The sequence below is a fragment of the Gouania willdenowi genome, chromosome 13 (assembly GCF_900634775.1).
Source record: "Gouania willdenowi chromosome 13, fGouWil2.1, whole genome shotgun sequence".
NCBI lineage: Eukaryota > Metazoa > Chordata > Actinopteri > Blenniiformes > Gobiesocidae > Gouania > Gouania willdenowi.
The window spans coordinates 10,293,252-10,317,938 of record NC_041056.1 but is presented as its reverse complement, the minus strand read 5'-3'; the positions used below and the strand labels follow the sequence as shown (position 1 = coordinate 10,317,938).

Genomic DNA, 24,687 nt, shown 5'->3' with positions numbered 1-24,687 from the left:
CATAATAATGTAATGTCATATACAATGTAGCCCCACAGCACAAATCTGACCCTTTAGACCAACAAATTTGGCTTGCTGGAGAAAGTTAAAAAGACAGAAAAACAAATTATTTGGAGAATCACATTTTTCCCATGACTGCAATCATTTTCAAATTAAAACTGTTCAAAAAAGTCAATTTTCCTGCAATTATTTAACACAATTTCCACAAATTCAATAAAAATTGACCCCATGACAATTTGCCCCCATACCCCACTTTGGGAACCTAGGCCATAGATGGATGAAAAGAAAGACATTTCGGGTGTTGCGTGTGTGTGTGTGTGTGCTGACCTGTGTGTGTGAATGACACTTATGATCCAGCAAATGAACCGGTCTCACGAGGTGCGGAAACGCATCCCACTCTTTGTCCCTTGATCGCTGAAGGGAAACAATTTGCTCCGATTGGCCCATGGCCAAAACAACCCTGAGGTTCCCTTTACAGGTGCCTGAGAACACATCGATGACCGGCATGTAGCAGTCCACACCGAGAACTGGGTACTGAGCCTGGAGAAGCAGTTGTGTGATCCTAGGATCCCTGCACAGGACATGAGCAAGTTTAATTGCTTTTTCAGAATATTTAATACTAACAATTTAAGGGGAAAAAAACCCCTTAAAGTGATGAAACACTTCATCACATATTAAAATTTTGGAAGGAAATCTAATCTAATCTGATTTTTTTGTTATTGTTTTTTAAAATCATGCAATTTCTTACAAATAATTCCACTAAACAATACAAAAATTGGTTACAAATTCAAAGATTTTTTTAAATGAAGATCCTCAGGGACTGATATTGAAAACTAGATCACAATAATGTTGAAATTGCTCTTTTTACCCCCAAACCTAAAATCTGTGGACCCCTTGAGATCAAACTGGTCCGTATTTGAGACCAGAACTAAAATGAGTTGAACACCACTGGGTTAGATGGAAGCAGAGAATTTGCTGTGGCGACCCCTGAAGAGAACAGCCAAAGGGAAAAGAAGAGGAATAAGAAAAAAACAAAACAAAAAAACCCCTAAAAGAACATTTTATTTAACTCAATCTTTAAGAAAGGTTTGACAGGTCAGTTCTTTTTTTATTTTGTAAAACTGAAAAATAGTGGTCAAGTAGTAATCAATTTTAGTAAATTAAAGTACAGACAGAATAGTGTTTCTCCATGCCTCACCTGAATGACATGTAAAATTGATGAAGAGGTAGTTTTACGAGGCCAAGGAGCTGGTCCTGCCCTGATACCCTTGTTTTCTGCCACACTTCGATCACCATCACGTTGTTCTTCATTCGTTCTAGCAGCCTGTTTGTTAAAGCTACGGGTGTGACCTGAAACACAAAAAGCAATCAAAGGATTTATTATTTATATTATTCCCCTTGGCATTTATATACCCGGTCAGTCACAGTCAGGTAACACACAGTGACGTGCAGTCAGGGTAGGCAGTGTAGGCAGCGCCTACCCAAGGATGAATTGAAATAAATTAAATATTAATTTAAATTATTTGTCTTAATTATAATATAATTATAATTTATTTTTCAATTTCCAATAGTCTACAGTACCCATAAGTTTGAAAGTGTGAGCATTTTGTGCTTTTCATAGCCCAAATGACTGAACATCACTATTTCCTGGTACGGCAGAGACGCTGCACAAGTCACTCACTCCTGCGCTGGATTACGGTGAAGGCCACACCCTCTCCCAAAGGCACACAGCTGCTCTGCCTTTGCCCCTCCTATCAGTGTATGGATGCACATGCGCAGTCAGTTCCTCAATATCAAAACCATTTATGTAAACAGGAGGATCGCTATGCTGCCTTTGGACATAACCGTGCTATGCTAAATGTTATACGTACGTTCACAGTGCATTAGTGTTTTTCAACCTTTTATTAGCCAAGGTACATCTTTTCATTAAAAAAATCCCAAGGCACACCACTAACCAACATTTTTTACTTTGTAGCCTATATTAACAATATACAGTCATTCTTATCAAAATGTCTTGAATGGCAATCAAATAAACACAAAGAAAAAAGTTTTTATGATATTTCATATTTCTTTTTTCTAATAAAAAGTGCAAATAACAATCTGCAGTCATTCTTATGAGTGTTTTTAATAGGAATCAAATGAACAACAAAAACAATTTATATATGAATTCTTTAAAAATACACATCAAGGAACATAAAATAACAGAAACAAAACAGAAACAAAAACTCTTTTCATACCTCTTAAATGAAATCACATTTAGACCAGAAATAGATTAACTCTTGCCAGCTGAAAAATATGAAATTGTCATTGGTGGTCTCGTTTTGCAACGCCCTGCCTACCCAACCCTAGTGCTCACGGCACGTCACTGATAACACATATGGTACAATGAAAAAAAAAAAGCATTAGCCACGCCACAAAAACAGTTCAATAAACATTTAATTTGAACTCTTTTAGTTCAAGGGCCAAATAGGGACAATTTCGATCACAAGTGGGCCGTAGGTTTTAGGCGGGAAAACCAACAATTTCCAAATGAATGTGCCAATGTTCTTTTAGTTCTATATTAGACAAAGTATGGAAGGCATTAACAATAAATATGCAATAACTGACAGATACAGATGACAGATTAAATGTCCTTTGATTGATTTATTTTTTGATCAACTTTTATTTAATTTAGGAAGATTTTGTGGAATAATGTAGGAAAATTTTCAGGATTTTGGAAAATTATTCATGTTTTCTCTGTAATTTTCACATTCTCCAGTGGGCCGAATCGAATGCTCTGAAGGGCTGGATTTGGCCCCCGGGCCTTGAGTTTGACACAAATGCTTTAAGATGTCTGACTTACAAGGCAAGGCAAGGCAAGGCAAATTTATTTATATAGCGCATTTCATACTCAAGGCAACTCAATGTGCTTTACATGATAAAACATTCAATTGTTTAAAATCAATAAGAACATTTAAATCAATAAGAACATTTAAAATCATCAGTAAAATCAATTAAAATCATCAGTAAAATCATCATTACATCAACAACATGACAAAAAATCTCTCTCTCAATCATATGCAGTAGAGAAAAAAAAGTGCCTTTAACTTTGATTTAAAAATGTTCACATTGGATGCTGACTTCAGCTCCGCTGGCAGTTTGTTCCACTTCTTTGCAGCATAACAACTAAAAGCAGCATCACCATGTTTACTGTGAACTCTGGGCTCCACTATCTGATCTGTGTCCATAGATCTGAGAGACCTGCTGGGTTCATACCTGACTAACATGTCACTGATGTATTCTGGACCAAACCCATTCACAGATTTATACACCAGCAGCAGAACTTTAAAGTCTATTCTGAGGCTGACTGGGAGCCAGTGTAAAGACTTTAAAACTGGAGTAATGTGCTCTGACCTCTTTGTTCTGGTTAAGACCCGAGCTGCAGCGTTCTGAACCAGCTGTAGCTGTTTGATGCTCTTTTGGGGGATTCCTGTCAGAAGACCATTACAATAGTCCAGTCTGCTGGAGATAAAAGCATGGACCAGTTTCTCCTGATCTTTCTGAGCCATTAAACCTTTCACTCTGGCGATGTTCTTTAGGTGGTAGAAGGCTGTTTTGTGATAGATTTGATCTGACTGCTGAATGTAAGATCTGAGTCAATCAGAACACCAAGGTTTTTGACTTGGTCTTTAGCTTTTAAAGATCGAGACTCAAGATAATTGCTGACAGCAGTCCTCTTTTCCTTGTTACCAAAGACAATCACCTCCGTCTTGTCATGGTTTAGTTGAAGGAAGTTTTCACTCATCCAGCAGTTTACTTTTTCTAAACAGTCACACAACACCTCAATGGGACCATGGTCATCTGGGTTCAGTGATAGATATAGTTGTGTGTCATCTGCATAGCTCTGATAATCAACCTTACAGTTCTGTAAAATTTGTCCTAAAGGAAGCATGTAAAGGTTAAACAGAAGAGGTCCAAGAACAGAGCCATGAGGAACCCCACAGGACATTGGTAATCTGTCAGATTCAAAGTTTCCAATGCTTACAAAATAGCTTCGCTCCTCCAAGTATGACTTAAACCATTGCATTACTTTTCCATTTAGTCCAACCCATGTTTGCAATCTGTGCAACAAAATTGTATGATCTACAGTGTCAAATGCAGCACTTAGATCCAACAGAATGAGAACAGATACTTTTCCTGAATCAGTGTTCAACCTTATGTCATTGATCACTTTGATAAGAGCAGTTTCAGTGCTGTGATGAGAACGAAAACCTGACTGAAATTTATCAAATATTTTGTTGAATGTTAAGAATTGACTCAGTTGGTTGAAGACCACCTTCTCAATGATCTTGGCCATGAATGGAAGGTTGCTGATTGGTCTATAGTTAGCCAGTATAGAGGCATCCAGTGTTCTCTTTTTTAACAGAGGTTTCACAGCAGCTACTTTCAGGGATTTTGGTACGGTGCCTGATTGGAATGAGCAGTTAATTATCTGACACAAATCAGTGACAATTGACTTTACAACAGTTTTAAAGAAGTTTGAGGGTATTGTGTCAAGGCAACACGTTGATGACAGTACTAATATTTAAAAAACAAGACCCTAAATATTTTTTTTTGTCAATTACAAAACAATTAAAGGATTTTATTCATTGCGTAAATACAACATACAACAGAACGACTGCTGTGTTCTTCTCGTGAGTCTTACCTGAACAAAGTTGAATGTTGGGCTTTTCTGACCCCAGCTGACCACAGATCTTGCCGTCTCATCACACCAAAACAGTTTACAATTCAAGTAAATGTTGGGTGCCTGCAGAGGTCCACAGTTAAAGTTTTTCCCATCTGGAACCATCAGCAGAGCGTGCAGCAACACTTCAGCGATTTCTAATTCAGGAGGAGACGTGTGGAGGACAGGGTGGGGATGTGCAACTTTTAAGGGGTTCTCAGGGGTCCTAACGGTCGTCCTTGTGTTTTCTATGTGCAGATGATTAAACTTGTCTTTGTTTGTGGGTTGAGATCTGAAGCTGAGGTTTGGATCAGGACTTGGTGCGGTTTGTGTGTTCGGTGCGTCTTTCCATGACAATTTGTTCTTACTTTTTTCAGAAAGACTTTTGCTGTCTGCTGCCAGCTCTAATGTCACCTGTAAAAAACATTAGTGGGAATTCTGTTGAAGGCTTTTGCGATCATAATTTTACAGTGAAAATAAATGAACAAATAAATAAAGCTACCTTTAGTGGTCCAATGCCTTGAGTTTGGATGTCATGCTCTAAGCTCTGAATGGGTAAAACAATGGACTGGATCAGCTGCTTGCTCTGCAGCAGACATCTCAGAGGATAAACTGCTGTTCCAATGGCAGAAGCCTGCAAAACACACATTGTTTAGAGCAGAAGTTCCCAGAGAACGGCAAGTTTTACCACAGCTCGGTCATAAAAATGTGACAGTCAGATCCTAGGGGCCAAGTTATGAACATTCATGTCAGCATTTAGAATAATGAATATTAATACAAGAAAAGCTTTTGTGGTCGTTTTAAATATTTTATTGTTTTTTTTTTGTAATCATCTTATGTGTTTTAAGAGTCATCTTGTGTATTTTGTATAGTTCTTGAGCAAGTCCCTTAACCCCCAACTGCTCCCACTGCTCCACAGGGATAGGTTAAATGCAGAAAACAAATTTCGTACACGTGTAAAAACATATGTCACAATAAATAAAGACGAAAGCCCTGATTCTTCTTCTTCTGTGTACTTGTGTTGTCTTCTATGCTTTTCTCTCATTCAGTGTGGTTTTGAAGTGAATGTGTTGTAGGAGTCATTTTTGATGTTTTCTGTAGTTTTGTGGTCATCTACTGAGTTTTTAGATGTTAATATTGGGTAATTTTCTGTCATTTTGTGTGTTTTTTAGGTCATTTTGTGCATATGCTTTTGGGGGCTCCACAAAATTAGACAGAGGGCCACATGTGGGCGCAGGGCCGGCAGATGCCTATATGTCTGACATGGGATATATAGTTATTTGATATCTGTGTATCTATGTGTGATGTGTAAAAAATTCCATTTTAATAATTTTTTTTGTTTGTTTTTTACCAATTACTAGACATTTCAGGAGACCGCACATAGGGTCCCGACCCCTGGGTTGAAAAACTTTAGTTTAGAGCCTCATAAAATTTTGGTTTTTCATTGACGACAGATATTATTTAAAGATACTTGCCTTTATTTGATTGCTTTTTCGAGAGAAGATCTTAAAAAGCAGATCAGTTTTTAACCAATGTTGAACTGTTGCTGTACTAAAGTGAACAGGAAAAAAGGAGGACTGGTGGAAATCCACAGCTAAAAGAAAAAGATATAAAAAAACAAATCGTAAAACACAAAAAACAACAACCAGAAATTTAGAAAAATAAACAATTGGGACCAACCTCCTTCTGTGATTTTACTTGACGCAACCCTAGTAACCTCGTGGCTCCCAGTTTTACTGCGAAGAGACATCGGGGCTGTGTACTCGACAAAATATGTGCTTAAAAATATAAATAGATAAATAAATTAACACATTCAGTCAGTACTTCTGCATTGATTTTAAAAAACAATGGGTGGATGTGAAAGTATTAGCTTCATACCACTTCTTGCTCATTAAAGGTCGCAGACATTTGCCATTACTGGATGTTTTTTTATGCGTGATGGCAGAACTGACTTTAGGCACCGTTAACGAGTTGATGGTCACTTTGAAAAGTCGGGTTGAACTTAACAAAGCCAACTGTTCCTCACTGAGGAGAGATAGTCGATCACAGTCATGCATAGGGTTGAGATGGACTGGATTAGTTCTGTAAAAGAAAGAAACGTTCAGAAAATTGACTAAAATTGTCTCTAATAGAGCTTTTCTTATCATATTTACTCATTTGAATCGAAATTATTTTCTGCATAAGACTTTTTGGACCCACTACAGGCTACATTGAGATGAAAGGATAAACAACATTAAACTTCTAAAGAGGTTGTTTTTTTTTTATACCATAAATTAATGGAAGAATGTGCTATAAACAAGCCTATAGATCAGTGGTTCCCAATCTTTTTTTCCCCGTGTACCCTCTTTGCATTTTTGGCAGATCATGTGTACCCCCTTCATATTATGAGCACTTTCGCCATAATTTCATATGATTTTCATTTGTGGAACAGCAGGCTCTCCTAAACCCTTACCTGTGTCTTCAACATTGGTTCCCTAAAGCTTCAATTTCTAAACAATGAGTGGAATTTAAAGTGGATTTTTTTGTCTCTTAAATACCAATGTCACCTTTATGTGATTACATCATAGTAATTTAATACAGTCTAATATGTAAAATGTAGCTAAAAATAGTGTCCTGTCATCAAGAGTCTGATGAAATGGCCTCTACAGCATAAAATTATCCTGTTTCAATAGATAACAAAAAAATATAACATTTTATTGAGCAACAGTGCTGTTAGTTTGTGGTGTATTTGTCAAAAACCAAAGTAGTTATATCTTCCCAAGTACCCCTCCAATGTGCTCCTGTAGCTCCTAGGGGCACGCGTACCCCTGTTTGGGAATCAATGCTGTAGATGAACTCACACTTCACTCATCTTAGGTCCAGACTGTTGTTTTTGTACGGAGGATATTTTCCCTTGACCATCCTCCTCAATAATGTCCGCTGGTGCTCTGTCCAATATCTAAAATCATAAAATCAGTTTGTTTCAAACATCCATAAATGTAGTAAATGTTTTAAGGGGGTAAAAATCAAAGAGAGTGGAATACTAACAGGATTCTTATAGAATAACTTTTCCAGTAAACTCTGATCATACTGTGGATCATTGAGTTCACTGTCTGCACACAAACTGCTCTGTCCTGAGAGAAGTTCCAGTGGGGAAAGACGGCCATCCCTGGCTTGAAGGATTGTTTGGTGTGAGCTTTGAAAATATAAAGAGCAAGACATAGAAAGTCAAATGTTATGGCCTTTTTGTTCTTTTCCTTTCACTTGGGGATTGAATACACACAGGTACCATACCTGCTAAGGAGCAAATCAACAGCAACGTCATCAATACTGGAGGGACACTCCCTCCCACAGTCTGAAACTAAAGCAACCAGCTCAGACGACTTTAGCTCAGAATCATCCTGAAGGATATTTTCAAGAAACTTTGCCGGGTGAGAAACACACAGCCTGCAGAGAGAAGATGAAAAAGATAAATTACAGAGTGATACTGTAGATGAAATACAGAGGCTTCTTATTAAAACTAACTTGGAGGATGGTTGAATGTTGTCCCTTGGGAGGGGCAGAGGAGTGTCTTTTAGAGCTGGGGATGGGTCCATTTCACATTTAAAGGCTGATACCACCATCGCATCTCGAAGCTTGTTACCACGCTGAAGAATAACTGTGGAAAACAAAAATAGTGATGAAACTGGTGATCTTTTATCAGTTTGTAGGTATGAATTTTGTAATCTGTGATGAACCTGAGAGGACGTCGTTGCTTGTTTGTCTGTGCGAGGACTCCTCATTGGAAACTGCACTTTCTTTATATTTTGGCGTCTGATTCTCTAACGTCTCTGGAAAATCTTTCTCTGCAGTTTGGAAGAATAGGTGGTCTCTACCTCTGCAAAATAAATAAAATAATATCAGCATCAGAATCAAACATTATAGTGTGGTTTGTTAAGGGAAGAATTGTGCAAATGTCTACTCTACAAGCATGAAATTTGGCACACTTATAGTTTTTGACCTGCTAAATTCAAATCTGCCAGAAGCCGGAGCTAATTCTCAGTGGTGGTTGCCATATTGGACAATTAAAATGGCGTCCACCCACAAACAGGTTTTTCTGTTACTACTTACTAGCCAAACAAAAGTCACATAATTAAAATTAAAAACAGTTTTCTAAGGTTTGGAATCCCAGGGATTCTAAATATGATGCCTATTTGACAGTAACCTTGACTGGCATCACCATATTGGAAAATCCAATATGGCCACCTGTGAATATTTAACATTGAACATTTACGACTAAAAATGTCTTTATTTTACCTTGATCTGGGATGACAGGCTTCTATGTTGTGAAATAAAGACATTTTAGGTCATAAATGTTCAATGTTAAATAGTCACAGGTGGCCATATTGGAAATGCCAGTCAAGGTTACTGTCAAACAGGCATCATATTTAGAATCCCTGAGGTCCAAAATCTTACAAAAGTGTTTTTAATTTGAATTATGTAACTTTTGGTTGGCTAGTAAGTAGTAACAGAAAAACCTGTTCATGGGTGGCCACCATTTGGAGCTGCGTAATATCATGACCCCCCTTGATACTTGATAATTGGCTAACAGACCAGACTATTATGAGTATTATGAAGTTTTGCTTCCAAACCTTGGAGTATTTCCACCGCTGTTCCCGCCAGATGTTTTATCGCTTCCAGATGTGAGCTGTGTGTGCTGCGAAGGCACATTCGGTGTTTTGACATGTCGTCCTTCGTGACTGATGTCTATGACGGGAGCTGAACCACTGCTGTCATAGGCTTCCGTCAGAGGCTCTATGGTCAATGAGACCTAAGAAAAAAACAGAAAGTAAACCAAAGTAGCACTGAAATTGAATTTGATAAAGAAACTTACAAACTAAAAATCTCAGTACCAGTAAAAAATATAAGGATTATAACTGTATACATGTAACAAATTTTAATAGCCACAAGGTAGCCAATCATTATCGGATAACGAATGAATTAAATTTAATTTGACCAACAAATGTATTCATGCATGTAAATAAAAAAAACTTGATTATGAACAAAAAGGAATATTTCCCTTAAACTTGGATTCTCACAAAACGTTCCAATACTAGTTCATTATATTGTGCACTGCACACACAGAGAAATACTGTTTAATACTCTTTTTCTCTACTGTGTATGATTGAGAGCAAGATTTTTTTGTTCATATTGTTGATTTAATGTTATTATTGCTGGTTTTTTAATGTTTTTACTGCTGATTCTAATTTTCTTATTGATTTTTAAACTGTTAAATGTTTTCTGTTGCACTTTTAATCATGTAAAGCACATTGCTATACAAATAAATTAGCTTTGCCTTAAAAAATAATATGAAGTCTATTCAGTCTATTATGACAAGTTGTTTTTTCCCTATTAGCAAAAAAAAAAGGAATAATGATTAGGCTCACATGTAATTCTCCCATCTTGTCAGATGTTGGCGATACCAGAGTGTAAGAGCCACTAATTGGTTGCGACAGAGTCAGACTGGAGATGCCAGCAACTTGAGCGCGAGCAACTGGCAAATGATCCGTCTTTGTCAGAACTTCCAGCACTAAAGACCCCATATCTGTAAATAGATGTCATCGTCAGGATTTAATGATTACATCTCCTTATTCTTGAAATTGTCAACAATTGTGAGTACCTGTTAGATATGAGGTGAACTGCTTTGGCCCACATCGTATTGGGAAGCGAGCTGTGGTCTTGATGGTTTTCTGTGACGGCTGGGATCCATCTCTGGGAAAGAAGTGAGTGCCGTTGGAAGACTCTCCCCACCAGCGAAGCCGGATGAAAACTGGTGATGGCGGCTTGTGGATAGCCCATAACAAACGGCTTATGGTCACACGCAGGAAGCATCTCAACTGGCCTTCAACCAAAGGTGGGAGACTGGTGGAGGGTGACACGTCGCTGGGGACTACCAGAGATATTCATTAATACACAAAAAATAACAAAATGAAAACTTGCATCTCAAAGATTGACAGAAAATGTGCTGATAATCTACAGGAACATGGTAAAACGCTGCTGATACACAAAATCCTCTTGTATGACGTTTTATTTCCCAGATGAAATGAATGATGATAAACCAAAACTCTATGTTATTTAGGGTTGTTTTCAAATTATTTATCTATGTATCAATCCACAACAGAAATGTAAACAAAATAGAGAAAATAGTAAATTAAAAATATAGACCTGAAAATAATACTGAGAAACTTTTCAATGTGCCATCTATAACTGACTTAAAGTATTTACTTTTCAATAATAATGTGACATAAGTACAAACACACACACATAACAAAGACTGTTTGTACGTATATGCATATGTTTAAATTTTGCATTTAAATTCTGATTTTCAATTAATATTTGTTAAATATTTCCATTGTCTTTTTATATAAATTTTTGTGTATTTTGTTTATATATTATTTTCCCTCATATATCAAAGATGAATTATGCATTTTTTTAAAGTGTTTTAACAGTTATAAATTGTATTTAGCCCCTTTGGACTTCGATCCTTCCTTGCACCTTTAATGTTGTCTTTTTTTTCTCCTTAATATGTGCTAAATAAATAAAAGATTAAATGAATGACTATGAGAAAAGCAAATTGGTCGTGAAACCTCTTCACATAGCTTTAGCATCAGTTAGCAAAACAAAAAAAACTGCGCAACATGTTTACCAAAAATAGTGGCAACTACTTTAATAAAGGGCAAAGTGCATAAGCATCATGCTAAGAACAACTAAGCCTCAAACTCAGAGATAATGCGAATATTTCAGCTAATCATTAACGTAGCTGCTATTGTAAAATACGAAGATTAAGGGGAATGAATAACAGCTACCAGTGACAGCGACTTAAAAGTTAGCATCTGTATTGCAAAGTTAGCTGTACCTTTCCTTTTAATGCTTTCGATTCTGACAGACCGGAGTTTCCTGCTCTTCATCCCTCATACCGTGGGTGACAGTCCGGGGTCTGAACGGAAGATGTTCATGTTCACCGGGTGATCTATTTCACATTAAAACACACATACAAAAGCTGGCAGTGCGGAATACAGACCGACCGTCTCCGGGCAACGAGCTTCACCAATCCCGCTTCAGCGACCGCTTATTTTGACAGATGCATTCTGGGAAAATAAGTTTATATTACAGCGGGAGTTGTAGTGAAGTTATGCTTTTTTAAAATTTTTTTATATATAAACACAACATTAAACTACATAATGGATAAAATACAAACCATACATGTATATAATGAAAAAAGAAAAAAGATACAACTGAAAAAAAATAAACTCATTACATTGACATGGAATCAAACTTACCGTCACCCTGGTCATGCAAAAAAAAAAAAAAAAAACATTTTAAACCCTGCATAAACCTCTAAATCCTCCTCGATATGGAAATATCTCGTATGAAACACGTTATAAGACACCAAAACAATGTTTTTTTCTGATCGAATAACAATCACTTCCGGTGTTTAAGTTCCACACGCACTTTTTCAGGTACTGCCCTCTGGTGGCCAAAACAGTAACAAACAACTGTAGAAAACAATAAATATAAAGAAAATATAAATAACACAAAACTAAAAGTAATTCACACATAGAAAATTCCAAGAAAAATAATAAATACAGTAAACAAAAAGAAAAAAGACATCCAACTATTAACAACATCCTGTGGAGTTTTTGTAATTACCACTTCTAACCAGGAATTACACAATAAACATCACACAGAGCTTGTTAAAAAAAAGTGATTATTACAATGATTAATACAAAATAAATGAATAGTCATTTCTACATTAAAATAATTTCAATGGGCAAAAAAGAACAATATGGTTAAAATAATATTTACCTTCCAGTTAATCATATATGGTACCGTTCCTCTGAAATTCTGAATACTTGTTATATGTAACCTACTAGTTACAGTGAATCCGTTATGGACAAATAAAACTGTTTCAACAAAAACATAATCTATATAGTGTAAATAACATCTGCAGTTAACCCGCTTTGTGCTTCACATCATCAATAGACATTGGTAACTGTTATGATTTTTTTTTACTATTGTACAATGTATCATAACACTTTATTTCTTTCATATTGTCTTAACATAATGATCAGGGGAGAGCGCGAACGCAGTCCCCCACTACCACAAATTATGCAGTCGAGATTCCCACATTTGGGGAATTCGTAAAGGTCAGCGTAGCCGCAGTGCAATGGCTAAGCCTCGCCCTAGGTGAACCTCCTTCATGATCAAAGTGTCTCCCCTGCCAGGTAAGTATGAGTTGTACACGGAGAACTCAGGGACGTCATTCACCGACAGACACAAGAGATTCACGATCAAACAGCTACAAGTTTTATTTTAACCTATGATCACAATTCAATAATAACGCTGATCAGATATTCACAATACTGATCGATTAAATGACATATTGGCGAATAATAATAGTTATAACCGTTATAACATGAAGAAAGTGTTTAGGTTTCCCATCATGCATTTCTGTGATTACACACGACAAACATGAGGACCAATGAGCTGCTTTATCGGTTCCTCTACATCCTTAACAAAGGTTTACCTTCATATATGTGCTTCATGTTGTTACATTGGAACATAAATACAATTGGTGGATAAATATCTCGTATGAGACACGTTAAAAGACACCAAAACTATGTTTTTCTGATCGAACTACGACCACTTCCGGTGTTTAATTTCCACACGCAGACTATTCCAGCTGCTGCCCTCTGCTGGTCAGAACGGTAACAAACAACTGTAGAGAACTAATTACAGCCTTCACATTATATTGGTAAAAACAGCAAAAACCCAGGCAGAACAAAATAAAAACGTTTTAATTAGTGGAATGTGTGACATTTTTACTATATATGCATCATGGAGTCACTGATAAGAGTCTTTAAGATGATTAGATTGCATTATGACACCTAATACAACGTCTGGACAATGGACTGCTGTTTCTATCATGTTATCTACCTTCACTGATTTTGTTTTTGTTCTGTTCAGAGATTCCGTTCAACTGTTTTCACAATGTTTATTTTTCTTTTATGTAACAATCATATTATTATAAAACCTTAAATCACCAAATAATGAACTCAAAGCACAACAACACAATGAGGGACAATTTTATAGATTGTGCCACAGAATAAAAGAGTATTCTAGTTAAAACTGTCCCTTCACTCACTGGGCTCAAGAATGAGATGTAATTCAGTACAAAACACAAATTACGGCCTTAACACTTATAAATGTAGATGTGAAATAATATTACACTTCTGTGAAATAACAAAATATTCAATTCAATTCAATTCAAATCTTTATTTCGGACACAGCGGCGGTCCATAGAAACAACAAAGTACAAAAGACATACACATGTACACCAAAACAGACAGATATTCCAATATCACATATTTACGTATAAGCTAAAACGCCAATGCCTCCAGAGCCTTGAAGTGAACCGAAGTGTATTCAGGGCAGGGTTTGCCGGTGCAGAAATGATGCCATTTTCAGATTTAGATATTCTATATATAAAGCTGAACATAAGGTTCCTGAGTACAGCAGGACATGTAGAAACACCAGCACTCACAAACATTTGGCTTGCACTGCTCCCTCTCAGCACATTGAGCAGCATCCTCAGGCCATCATTATATGCCACCTTAAGTCTCTGCATGGAACTCCTTTAGTAGTGCCGCCACAAGTGGGCAGTATACATTGGGGTGAAAAACGTTTTAAAAAGAGTTATCTTAACAGGCACAGAGCACATACTAAATTTTCTCTTCAGCATATTAGCCTGTGCATACATCATACGGCATTGTCTTTGTATATCCCTATCATCAGACAGGTCGTCACTCAAATTATGTCCGAGGTATTTAACTTCCTCACACGTTTTAAGGACAGTACCAGAGAGAGAGAAGACAGGAAATGATAACTCTTTGTCTTCCTTGCTTCTGACGATCATTATGTTACTCTTTTTACCATTAAATTTAATGTCAAAGTCAGAGCCATATTGGGAACATATTCTGAGTAACTGCTGGAGGCCAGCACTGGATGGACACAGGACAACCAGATCATCTGCGTATACATCAGGTGGTTCACAACAGCATCTCCAACCATACAGCCTGTTCTGCAACTGTTCAGTTGGTTGGATAACTCATCCATATAAATATTAAAAAGAAATGGAGATAAAATACCCCCCTGCCTAACTCCATTACATACGTTGAAGGGAGCAGATGTAAAATCACCCCATTTCACGTACATTGTCTGGTGTGAATACCAGAAAATGAGGATTCTTATAAGTGACATAGGAACCCCTCTATTTTGCAATTTAAAAAATCATTTTTCGTGATTCACACGATCAAAGGCCTTAGAGGCATCAATAAAACACATAAAAATCGTGGAATTTTGTCTGTTGTAAAAGTCTAGAATCTCTTTAAGAGCAAAAATACATGTATCTGTCCCATGTTTAGGTTTAAAACCAAACTGGTTGTCGGAGGTCAGGATAAACTGTTCCAGCCTATTCAATATTGTCCTCTCCAAAACCTTGGATAGGATACTGGCCAGGGCTATAGGCCGGTAGTTATCTGAACTGTTAATTTTCCCAGATTTATTTTTGATAATTGGCATTAGTAAAACAGATAAAATAGAATCAGGTAAAATACCATGGACTAATAATTGAATAATTTATAAGATTAGGGACAGAGTATAAATAATGATATGATTACCGTTTTTTCCTTACAACTATCAGTTTTCTGAGTTCCGTATTAAAATGGTCTTTTTTACTAAATACTTAAGAGCGGATCATTAGCAATAATAAACAGACAATTGATAACTGAATTAATAACGTCACTGTGGCCTGTATTTCTTTCATTATGTATTCCTCATTAATATTATCTTTACACTGTGAGGGGGTGCACCGTTCCTGGAAGTACTGCAATACCAGGTCGATGCGTGGAGTGGACGGAGCAAGCCCCTATTCCATCTCCCAGTTCCAAAAATCAATTTAATATATGGTCCCCGGATAGGGGACGTATCAGATATTAAACTGATAAGAACAGATACTACACTTGATCTTAGCCAAAAGGCCGAGAAGCGATACCTGAGAACTGTCAGAAACAGGGAAGTGATTCCCGTAAACCTCCTTTACTCTAGCGGTGGAAAATTAACACGATCACCTTTCGAGTCACAACACCACATATACGGTAATTCTTCAATATGGATGTATTGAGTTCATTCGCCCCTGGCGGTAACTGAGAAAAAAAACCACGTTTTAATCAAGTTTATGTGAGATGACGTGACCACGTGACCAAATCTAGTCCAATGGAAAGCAAAGAAGCTAGCAGCTACAAAAACAGTTCTAATGTTAATAAAACCAGACAGAAACAGTACACACACCAACGTAGATGGTACATTATACGGGTTTAAAGTGGACTTTGATGCACAGATATAACTAATCTGAGCGAATTAAGGGATTGTAGTTTATCCAGTCTCCATCGCCTGTGACGTAATGTTTTACTACCATCTAGTGGACAACCAACCATGCTACATCCTGCTGCTCCAACAGATTAATTAAAAAGTGAAAATCACAGTTTGTCTGTAGAGATCTAAAATATTTGACTAACTGGATATATGAGTAATGTTCAGACCTAAAAATGTATAAAAATGCAATCACTGAAGACAGATAAACTCTTAATAACCACTAATTGGGTGAATAAAGAACTTCTGATAAAACTCGTACATTGAAACAACTCACATTGTATAATATGCAGTATGTTAAAGTTAAACTAACAATGATGTGTCAATAAAAAGTTGGCATTTAGAATTACGGTATCACAACAATTAAGCGTAGCTCCTGTCCTTGTGTTTAAAGCAACTGAAAATTTGCAAGAAAACTCAAAGGTATACAGAGTATTTTTATTATTAACAGATGGTCAGAAAGATATGATAGATATGATAATATAATATATATATATAATTGAATAAAACAACAGGAATGAGGCTAAATTTCACATTTTTCCTTAGCTCAACCTGACCTGTTCCCTTAGCTTGCATGCTGACTTCGTTTTAAAACATTCAGACACCCTGATTTTTTCAGATAATAAGCACATATTTTTTAAACAATAAATGTTGTAATTTATAATAATACTTACTACCGGTAGTAATATGATTTCCCAGGAAATATTTTCCCCCTGTAAATAATATTGACATTTCCAACTGAACATAATCAACATTTTTATATTATGTTTATTAATTAAAAAAACAAAAACAAAAAAACGCACATTCTAACATAGACACAGTGGACGTTTAGAAGCAGCATCAGGACTCCATGAGCTAAATGTACCTGCATAAAATCTGACACTTAAATATCACAGAAAACAAACGTAAATAACACAAAACTACATGTAATGGTAATATTCACGTGGCGAAAATTCCAACAAAAAAATAAAAAATAAATAAATAAGCAAACAAATAGAAGACACTCAACTATTAACAACATCCTGTGGAGTTTTTGTAATTACCGCTTCTAACTAGGAATTACACAATAAACATTACACAGTGCATGTAAAAAATAAAAATAAAAAAAAGGTGATTGGATTATTACAATGATTAATACAAAATGAATGAATCGTCATTTCTATTTTAAGATAATTACAAAGGGAAAAAAAGAACAATATGGTCAAAATAATATTTACCTTCCAATTAATCATATATGGTACCGTTCCTCTGAAATTCTGAATACTTTTTTATATGTCGTCTACTAGTTATAGTGAATCCATTATGGACAAATAAAAGTGTTTCAATAAAAACATAATCTATATTGTGTAAATAACATCTGCAGTTAACCCGCTATGTGCTTCACATCATCATTAGACAATGTTAACTGTTATGATTTAATTACTATTGTACAATGTATTATAACACTTTATTTCTTTCATTTTGTCTTAACAAAATGATCAGGGGAGAGCGCGAACGCAGTCCCCCACTACCACAAATTATGCAGTCGAGATTCCCACATTTGGGGAATTCGTAAAGGTCAGCGTAGCCGCAGTGCAATGGCTAAGCCTCGCCCTAGGTGAACCTCCTTCATGATCAAAGTGTCTCCCCTGCCAGGTAAGTATGAGTTGTACACGGAGAACTCAGGGACGTCATTCACCGACAGACACAAGAGATTCACGATCAAACAGCTACAAGTTTTATTTTAACCTATGATCACAATTCAATAATAACGCTGATCAGATATTCACAATGCTGATCGATTAAATGACATATTGGCGAATAATAATAGTTAAAACCGTTATAACATGAAGAAAGTGTTTAGGTTTCCCATCATGCATTTCTGTGATTACACACGACAAACATGAGGACCAATGAGCTGCTTTATCGGTTCCTCTACATCCTTAACAAAGGTTTACCTTCATATATGTGCTTCATGTTGTTACATTAGAACATAAATACAATTGGTAGAGAAATATCTCGTATGAGACACGTTAAAAGACACCAAAACTATGTTTTTCTGATCGAACTACGACCACTTCCGGTGTTTAATTTCCACACGCAGACTCTTCCAGCTGCTGCCCTCTGCTGGTCAGAACGGTAACAAACAACTGTAGAGAACTAATTACAGCCTTCACATTATATTGGTAAAAACAGCAAAAACCCAGGCATAACAAAATAAAAACGTTTTAATTAGTGGGATGTGTGACATTTTTACTATATATGTATCATGAGCCACTGATAAGAGTCTTTAAGATGATTAGATTGCATTATGACACCTAATACAACGTCTGGACAATGGACTGCTGTTTCTATCATGTTATCTACCTTCACTGATTTTGTTTTTGTTCTGTTCAGAGATTCCGTTCAACTGTTTTCACAATGTTTATTTTTCTTTTATGTAACAATCATATTATTATAAAACCTTAAATCACCAAATAATGAATTCAAAGCACAACAACACAATGAGGGACAATTTTATAGATTCTGCCACAGAATAAAAGAGTATTCTAGTTAAAACTGTCCCTTCACTCACTGGGCTCAAGAATGAGATGTAATTCAATACAAAACACAAATTACGGCCTTAACACTTACAAATGTAGATGTGAAATAATATTACACTTCTGTGAAATAACAAAATAATTTAATAATTTATAAGATTAGGGACAGAGTATAAATAGTGATATGATTACCTTTTTTCCTTACAACTATCAGTTTTCTGAGTTCCGTATTATAATTTTCTTTTTTACTAAATACTTAAGAGCGGATCATTAGCAATAATAAAGAAATTATTGATGACTGAATCAATCACGTCACTCTGATCTGTACTTCTTTCGTAATGTATTATTTATTAATATTATCTTTACACTGTGAGGGGGTGCACCGTTCCTGGAAGTACTGCAATACCAGGTCGATGCGTGGAGTGGACGGAGCAAGCCCCTATTCCATCTCCCAGTTCCAAAAATCAATTTAATATATGGTCCCCGGATAGGGGACGTATCAGATATTAAACTGATAAGAACAGATACTACACTTGATCTTAGCCAAAAGGCCGAGAAGCGATACCTGAGAACTGTCAGAAACAGGGAAGTGATTCCCGTAAACCTCCTTTACTCTAGCGGTGGAAAATTAACACGCTCACCTTTCGAGTCACAACACCACATATACGGTAATTCTTCAACATGGATGTATTGAGTTCATTCGTCCCTGGCGGTAACTGAGAAAAAAAACCACGTTTTAATCAAGTTTATGTGCGATGACGTGATCACGTGACCAAATCTAGTCCAATGGAAAGCAAAGAAGCTAGCAGCTACAAAAACAGTTCTCATGTTCATAAAACCAGACAGAAACAGTACAAACACCAACGTAGATGGTACATTATACGGGTTTAAAGTGGACTTTGGTGCACAGATATAACTAATCTGAGCGAATTAAGGGATTGTAGTTTATCCAGTCTCCATCGCCTGTGACGTAATGTTTTACTACCATCTAGTGGACAACCAACCATGCTACATCCTGCTGCTCCAACATATGAATTAAAAAGTAAAAATCACAGTTTGTCTGTAGAGATCTAAAATATTTGACTCATTGGATATATGAGTAATGTTCAGACCTAAAAATGTATAAAAATGCAATCACTAAAGACAGATAAACTCTTAATAACCACTAATTGGGTGAATAAAAAACTTCTGATGAAACTCATACATATAAACAACTCACATTGTATAATATGCAGTATGTTAAAGTTAAACTAACAAATATGTGTCAATAAAAAGTTGGCATTTAGAATTACGGTATCACAATAATTGAGCGTAGCTCCTGTCCTTGTGTTTAAAGCAACTGAAAATTTGCAAGAAATTCACAGGTATACAGAGTATTTTTATTATTAACAGATGGTCAGAAAGATATGATAGATATGATAATATAATATATATAATTGAATAAAACAACAGGAATGAGGCTAAATTTCACATTTTTCCTTAGCTCAACCTAACCTGTTCCCTTAGCTTGCATGCTGACTTTGTTTTAAAACTTTCAGACACCCTGATTTTTTCAGATAATAAGCACATATTTTTTAAACAATAAATGTTGTAATTTATAATAATACTTACTAACGGTAGTAATATGATTTCCCAGGAAATATTTTCCCCCTGTAAATAATATTGACATTTCCAACAGAACATGATCAACATTTTTATATTATGTTTGATAATTAAAAAAAACCAAAAAAAAAAACGCACATTCTAACATAGACACAGTGGACGTTTAGAAGCAGCATCAGGACTCCATGAGCTAAATGTACCTGCATAAAATCTGACACTTAAATATCACAGAAAACAAACGTAAATAACACAAAACTACATGTAATGGTAATATTCACGTGGCAAAAATTCCAACAAAAAAATAAATAAAAAATAAACAAACAAATAGAAGACATCCAACTATTAACAACATCCTGTGGAGTTTTTGTAATTACAGCTTCTAACAAGGAATTACACAATAAACATTACACAGTGCATGTAAAAAAAAAAAAAAAAAAAAGGTGATTGGATTATTAGAATGATTAATACAAAATAAATAGTCATTTCTATTTTAAGATAATTACAAAGTGAAAAAAAGAACAATATGGTCAAAATAATATTTACCTTCCAGTTAATCATATATGGTACCGTTCCTCTGAAATTCTGAATACTTTTTTATATGTAGTCTACTAGTTATAGTGAATCCATTATGGACAAATAAAAGTGTTTCAACAAAAACATAATCTATATAGTGTAAATAACATCTGCAGTTAACCCGCTATGTGCTTCACATCATTATTAGTCAATGTTAGCTGTTATGAATTAATTACTATTGTACAATGTATCATAACACTTTATTTCTTTCATATTGTCTCAACATAATGATCAGGGGAGAGCGCGAACGCAGTCCCCCACTACCACAAATTATGCAGTCGAGATTCCCACATTTGGGGAATTCGTAAAGGTCAGCGTAGCCGCAGTGCAATGGCTAAGCCTCGCCCTAGGTGAACCTCCTTCATGATCAAAGTGTCTCCCCTGCCAGGTAAGTATGAGTTGTACACGGAGAACTCAGGGACGTCATTCACCGACAGACACAAGAGATTCACGATCAAACAGCTACAAGTTTTATTTTAACCTATGATCACAATTCAATAATAACGCTGATCAGATATTCACAATGCTGATCGATTAAATGACATATTGGCGAATAATAATAGTTATAACCGTTATAACATGAAGAAAGTGTTTAGGTTTCCCATCATGCATTTCTGTGATTACACACGACAAACATGAGGACCAATGAGCTGCTTTATCGGTTCCTCTACATCCTTAACAAAGGTTTACCTTCATATATGTGCTTCATGTTGTTACATTGGAACATAAATACAATTGGAGAAATATCTCGTATGAGACACGTTAAAAGACACCAAAACTATGTTTTTCTGATCGAACTACGACCACTTCCGGTGTTTAATTTCCACACGCAGACTATTCCAGCTGCTGCCCTCTGCTGGTCAGAACGGTAACAAACAACTGTAGAGAACTAATTACAGCCTTCACATTATATTGGTAAAAACAGCAAAAACCCAGGCATAACAAAATAAAAACGGTTTAATTAGTGGAATGTGTGACATTTTTACTATATATGCATCATGGAGTCACTGATAAGAGTCTTTAAGATGATTAGATTGCATTATGACACCTAATACAACGTCTGGACAATGGACTGCTGTTTCTATCATGTTATCTACCTTCACTGATTTTATTTTTGTTCTGTTCAGAGATTCCGTTCAACTGTTTTCACAATGTTTATTTTTCTTTTATGTAACAATCATATTATTATAAAACCATAAATCACCAAATACAAATAATGAACTCAAAGCACAACAACACAATGAGGAACAATTTTAGAGATTCTGCCACAGAATAAAAGAGTATTCTAGTTAAAACTGTCCCTTCACTCACTGGGCTCAAGAATGAGATGTAATTCAAAACAAAACACAAATTACGGCCTTAACACTTATAAATGTACAATGTAGATGTGAAATAATAATATTACACTTCTATGAAATAACAAAATAATTGAATAATTTGTAGGATTAGGGTCAGAGTATAAATAATGATATGATTACCTTTATTTTCCTGACAACTATCAGTTTTCTGAGTTCAATTTTAAAATGGTCTTTTTTACTAAATACATAACACAGATCATTAGCAAAAATAAACAGACAATTGATAACTAAATCAATAACGTCACTCTGATCTGTATTTCTTTCATTATGTGTTACTTATTAATATTTTCTTTACACTGTGAGGGGGTGCACCGTTCCTGGAAGTACTGCAATACCAGGTCGATGCGTGGAGTGGACGGAGCAAGCCCCTATTCCATCTCCCAGTTCCAAAAATCAATTTAATATATGGTCCCCGGATAGGGGACGTATCAGATATTAAACTGATAAGAACAGATACTACACTTGATCTTAGCCAAAAGGCCGAGAAGCGATACCTGAGAACTGTCAGAAACAGGGAAGTGATTCCCGTAAACCTCCTTTACTCTAGCGGTGGAAAATTAACACGCTCACCTTTCGAGTCACAACACCACATATACGGTAATTCTTCAACATGGATGTATTGAGTTCATTCGCCCCTGGCGGTAAGTGAGAAAAAAAAAACCACGTTTTAATCAAGTTTATGTGAGATGACGTGACCACGTGACCAAATCTAGTCCAATGGAAAGCAAAGAAGCTAGCAGCTACAAAAACAGTTCTAATATTCATAAAACCAGACAGAAACAGTACAAACACCAACGTAGATGGTACATTATACGGGTTTAAAGTGGACTTTGATGCACAGATATAACTTATCTGAGCGAATTAAGGGATTGTAGTTTATCCAGTCTCCATCGCCTGTGACGTAATGTTTTACTACCATCTAGTGGACAACCAACCATGCTACATACTGCTGCTCAACGCAACCCATCCATTCATCTATTTTCAGATCCACTTCAAAAAAAAAAAAGATCCACTTCTTCCTGTTTTTAGGGTCTGCTGGTGCCCATCTCCAGCTCACACTGGGCGTTAGGCACGGTACACCCTGGACAGGTTGTCTGTAAAGTGTAAAGATCTCATATATATAATATATATTTACATGATTCACAAATTTAATACATACCTATGTTCTTATACATTGCTCATGGGCAAAAAAAATGTACTTGTTTAATAAATCTATAGACATGTTAACTTTACAAAGTTAATTTGTACATGACAGTAGACACCCCTAATTTTGACTTACACAATAGCCAACAAGCTACATCGACATTTAGATAGTCTCAGGATTCATTAGAGCTTATTTTGAGCTTCAACTTTAATTTTAAGACATGTTTTCGCCACATTGTCTAATTAGCCTCGAGCTACATTAAAGCTAACGTTAGCTTTCATAGCATTAGCCTATAGATACGCACACACAGCTGAACTACAAAAGGCAGAATCTCTCCTCTTCTACATTAGTTTGAAAGTTATCAGGAAAGCAGTTTAAAACTCACCTCATAAAGATGTATCCAACAGGTGTTCAAATGGTCCTCTTCATCCACAAAATATGACGCATTAAAATGCAATCACTAGGAACACACACAATACTAATGATGTGAATGGAGAACTTCTGATATAACTGGTTATATCACTGAGAGTGATGTGTATATGGAGGTAGATTTTTGTCTTTACCATTCAATCCAAATTATAGTTCTCTTAATCAAAAACGTATTTTAAATTAAAAATAATAATTAAAAAAAACTTCACTTCAATCAATAAACACCTTTTCAATTAAAAAAAACGCTTTCAGAGGAATTCATCTTAAATGATATGCATTTGAACACTTTTTTATTGAAAAAGGTTGCTGTTTTTAGGATTAAAATTAGTCATATTTTGATTGAAAATAATTTTTTGATTAAAGCAGTATTTTTGGGGATTGAATAACAAAGACACAAATGTCCAACCCATAATATGGCCTAATTGAAAAAAAGATGACATCAATAATATATACATATGTTTATTTTTTTTAATTTTAGAAGTAAATATCATTTGCATTTGAACACTTCGTTTTTGCTCTATTTGAAAATGTGTTTTTTGATTCAAAATGTCCTTTGATCGAAAACACTTTATTGATTTAAGTAAAAAAATTTTTCAAATGAATAATAAAGACACAAATCTACCTCCATAGACGTGTTGAATACCAGCCAATTGATATTTAATAGTCCTTAGCACTGCAGAAGCCACCAATACTTCTGTTCAGAAATATACAGACTAAAAAAAATAATATTCGAAATGTTGATTAACCTATAAATGCTTGGACCAGCAGTTTCATAATCCTAGGGGTAAAAAGCAAAAGCAAACTTATGATACGGCCCCCAACTCAAATTCTAGGGGGATTTGCCTTCTCATATCCCTCCTGCAATTAAATGATTACAATCAAGATTGTAATACACCATGAACAGGATAATAA

At 35.6% G+C, this 24,687-nt stretch overlaps 1 protein-coding gene and 6 non-coding genes across 10 annotated transcripts in view; all 7 read right to left on the bottom strand.

Moving 5' to 3' along the window:
* The window catches only part of c2cd3 (C2 domain containing 3 centriole elongation regulator), a 41,851-nt gene extending 18,033 nt beyond the window's left edge, over window positions 1–23,818 (bottom strand). The window contains exons 1-18 of one of the 4 annotated variants that reach the window (XM_028464633.1): window positions 23,732–23,818; window positions 11,742–11,808; window positions 11,577–11,657; window positions 10,341–10,610; window positions 10,108–10,265; window positions 9,313–9,491; window positions 8,419–8,558; window positions 8,207–8,339; window positions 7,976–8,128; window positions 7,730–7,877; window positions 7,543–7,640; window positions 6,581–6,784; window positions 6,383–6,480; window positions 6,178–6,296; window positions 5,205–5,336; window positions 4,685–5,116; window positions 1,199–1,350; window positions 328–571 (exon numbers count right to left, since the gene is read on the bottom strand). In XM_028464633.1, the coding sequence (XP_028320434.1) occupies window positions 328–571; window positions 1,199–1,350; window positions 4,685–5,116; window positions 5,205–5,336; window positions 6,178–6,296; window positions 6,383–6,480; window positions 6,581–6,784; window positions 7,543–7,640; window positions 7,730–7,877; window positions 7,976–8,128; window positions 8,207–8,339; window positions 8,419–8,558; window positions 9,313–9,491; window positions 10,108–10,265; window positions 10,341–10,610; window positions 11,577–11,628 (2,712 nt within the window). In that variant the 5' untranslated portion in view covers window positions 11,629–11,657; window positions 11,742–11,808; window positions 23,732–23,818. Of the gene's footprint in view, window positions 1–327; window positions 572–1,198; window positions 1,351–4,684; window positions 5,117–5,204; window positions 5,337–6,177; window positions 6,297–6,382; window positions 6,481–6,580; window positions 6,785–7,542; window positions 7,641–7,729; window positions 7,878–7,975; window positions 8,129–8,206; window positions 8,340–8,418; window positions 8,559–9,312; window positions 9,492–10,107; window positions 10,266–10,340; window positions 10,611–11,576; window positions 11,809–13,247; window positions 13,378–23,731 lie in introns of those variants that run through there. The other 3 variants (XM_028464635.1, XM_028464634.1, XM_028464636.1) reach the window with 3 other exon arrangements.
* Window positions 12,790–12,953, bottom strand: LOC114475088 (U1 spliceosomal RNA). Its single transcript, XR_003675421.1, has one exon. It is a non-coding gene; the product is annotated as a U1 spliceosomal RNA (small nuclear RNA).
* Window positions 15,581–15,771, bottom strand: LOC114475093 (U2 spliceosomal RNA). The gene has a single exon (XR_003675425.1). It is a non-coding gene; the product is annotated as a U2 spliceosomal RNA (small nuclear RNA).
* On the bottom strand, window positions 17,630–17,793 carry LOC114475087 (U1 spliceosomal RNA). The gene has a single exon (XR_003675420.1). It is a non-coding gene; the product is annotated as a U1 spliceosomal RNA (small nuclear RNA).
* On the bottom strand, window positions 19,042–19,232 carry LOC114475092 (U2 spliceosomal RNA). Its single transcript, XR_003675424.1, has one exon. It is a non-coding gene; the product is annotated as a U2 spliceosomal RNA (small nuclear RNA).
* On the bottom strand, window positions 21,077–21,240 carry LOC114475086 (U1 spliceosomal RNA). The gene has a single exon (XR_003675419.1). It is a non-coding gene; the product is annotated as a U1 spliceosomal RNA (small nuclear RNA).
* LOC114475091 (U2 spliceosomal RNA) lies at window positions 22,504–22,694 on the bottom strand. Its single transcript, XR_003675423.1, has one exon. It is a non-coding gene; the product is annotated as a U2 spliceosomal RNA (small nuclear RNA).
* Window positions 23,819–24,687: the final 869 nt, after the last annotated feature.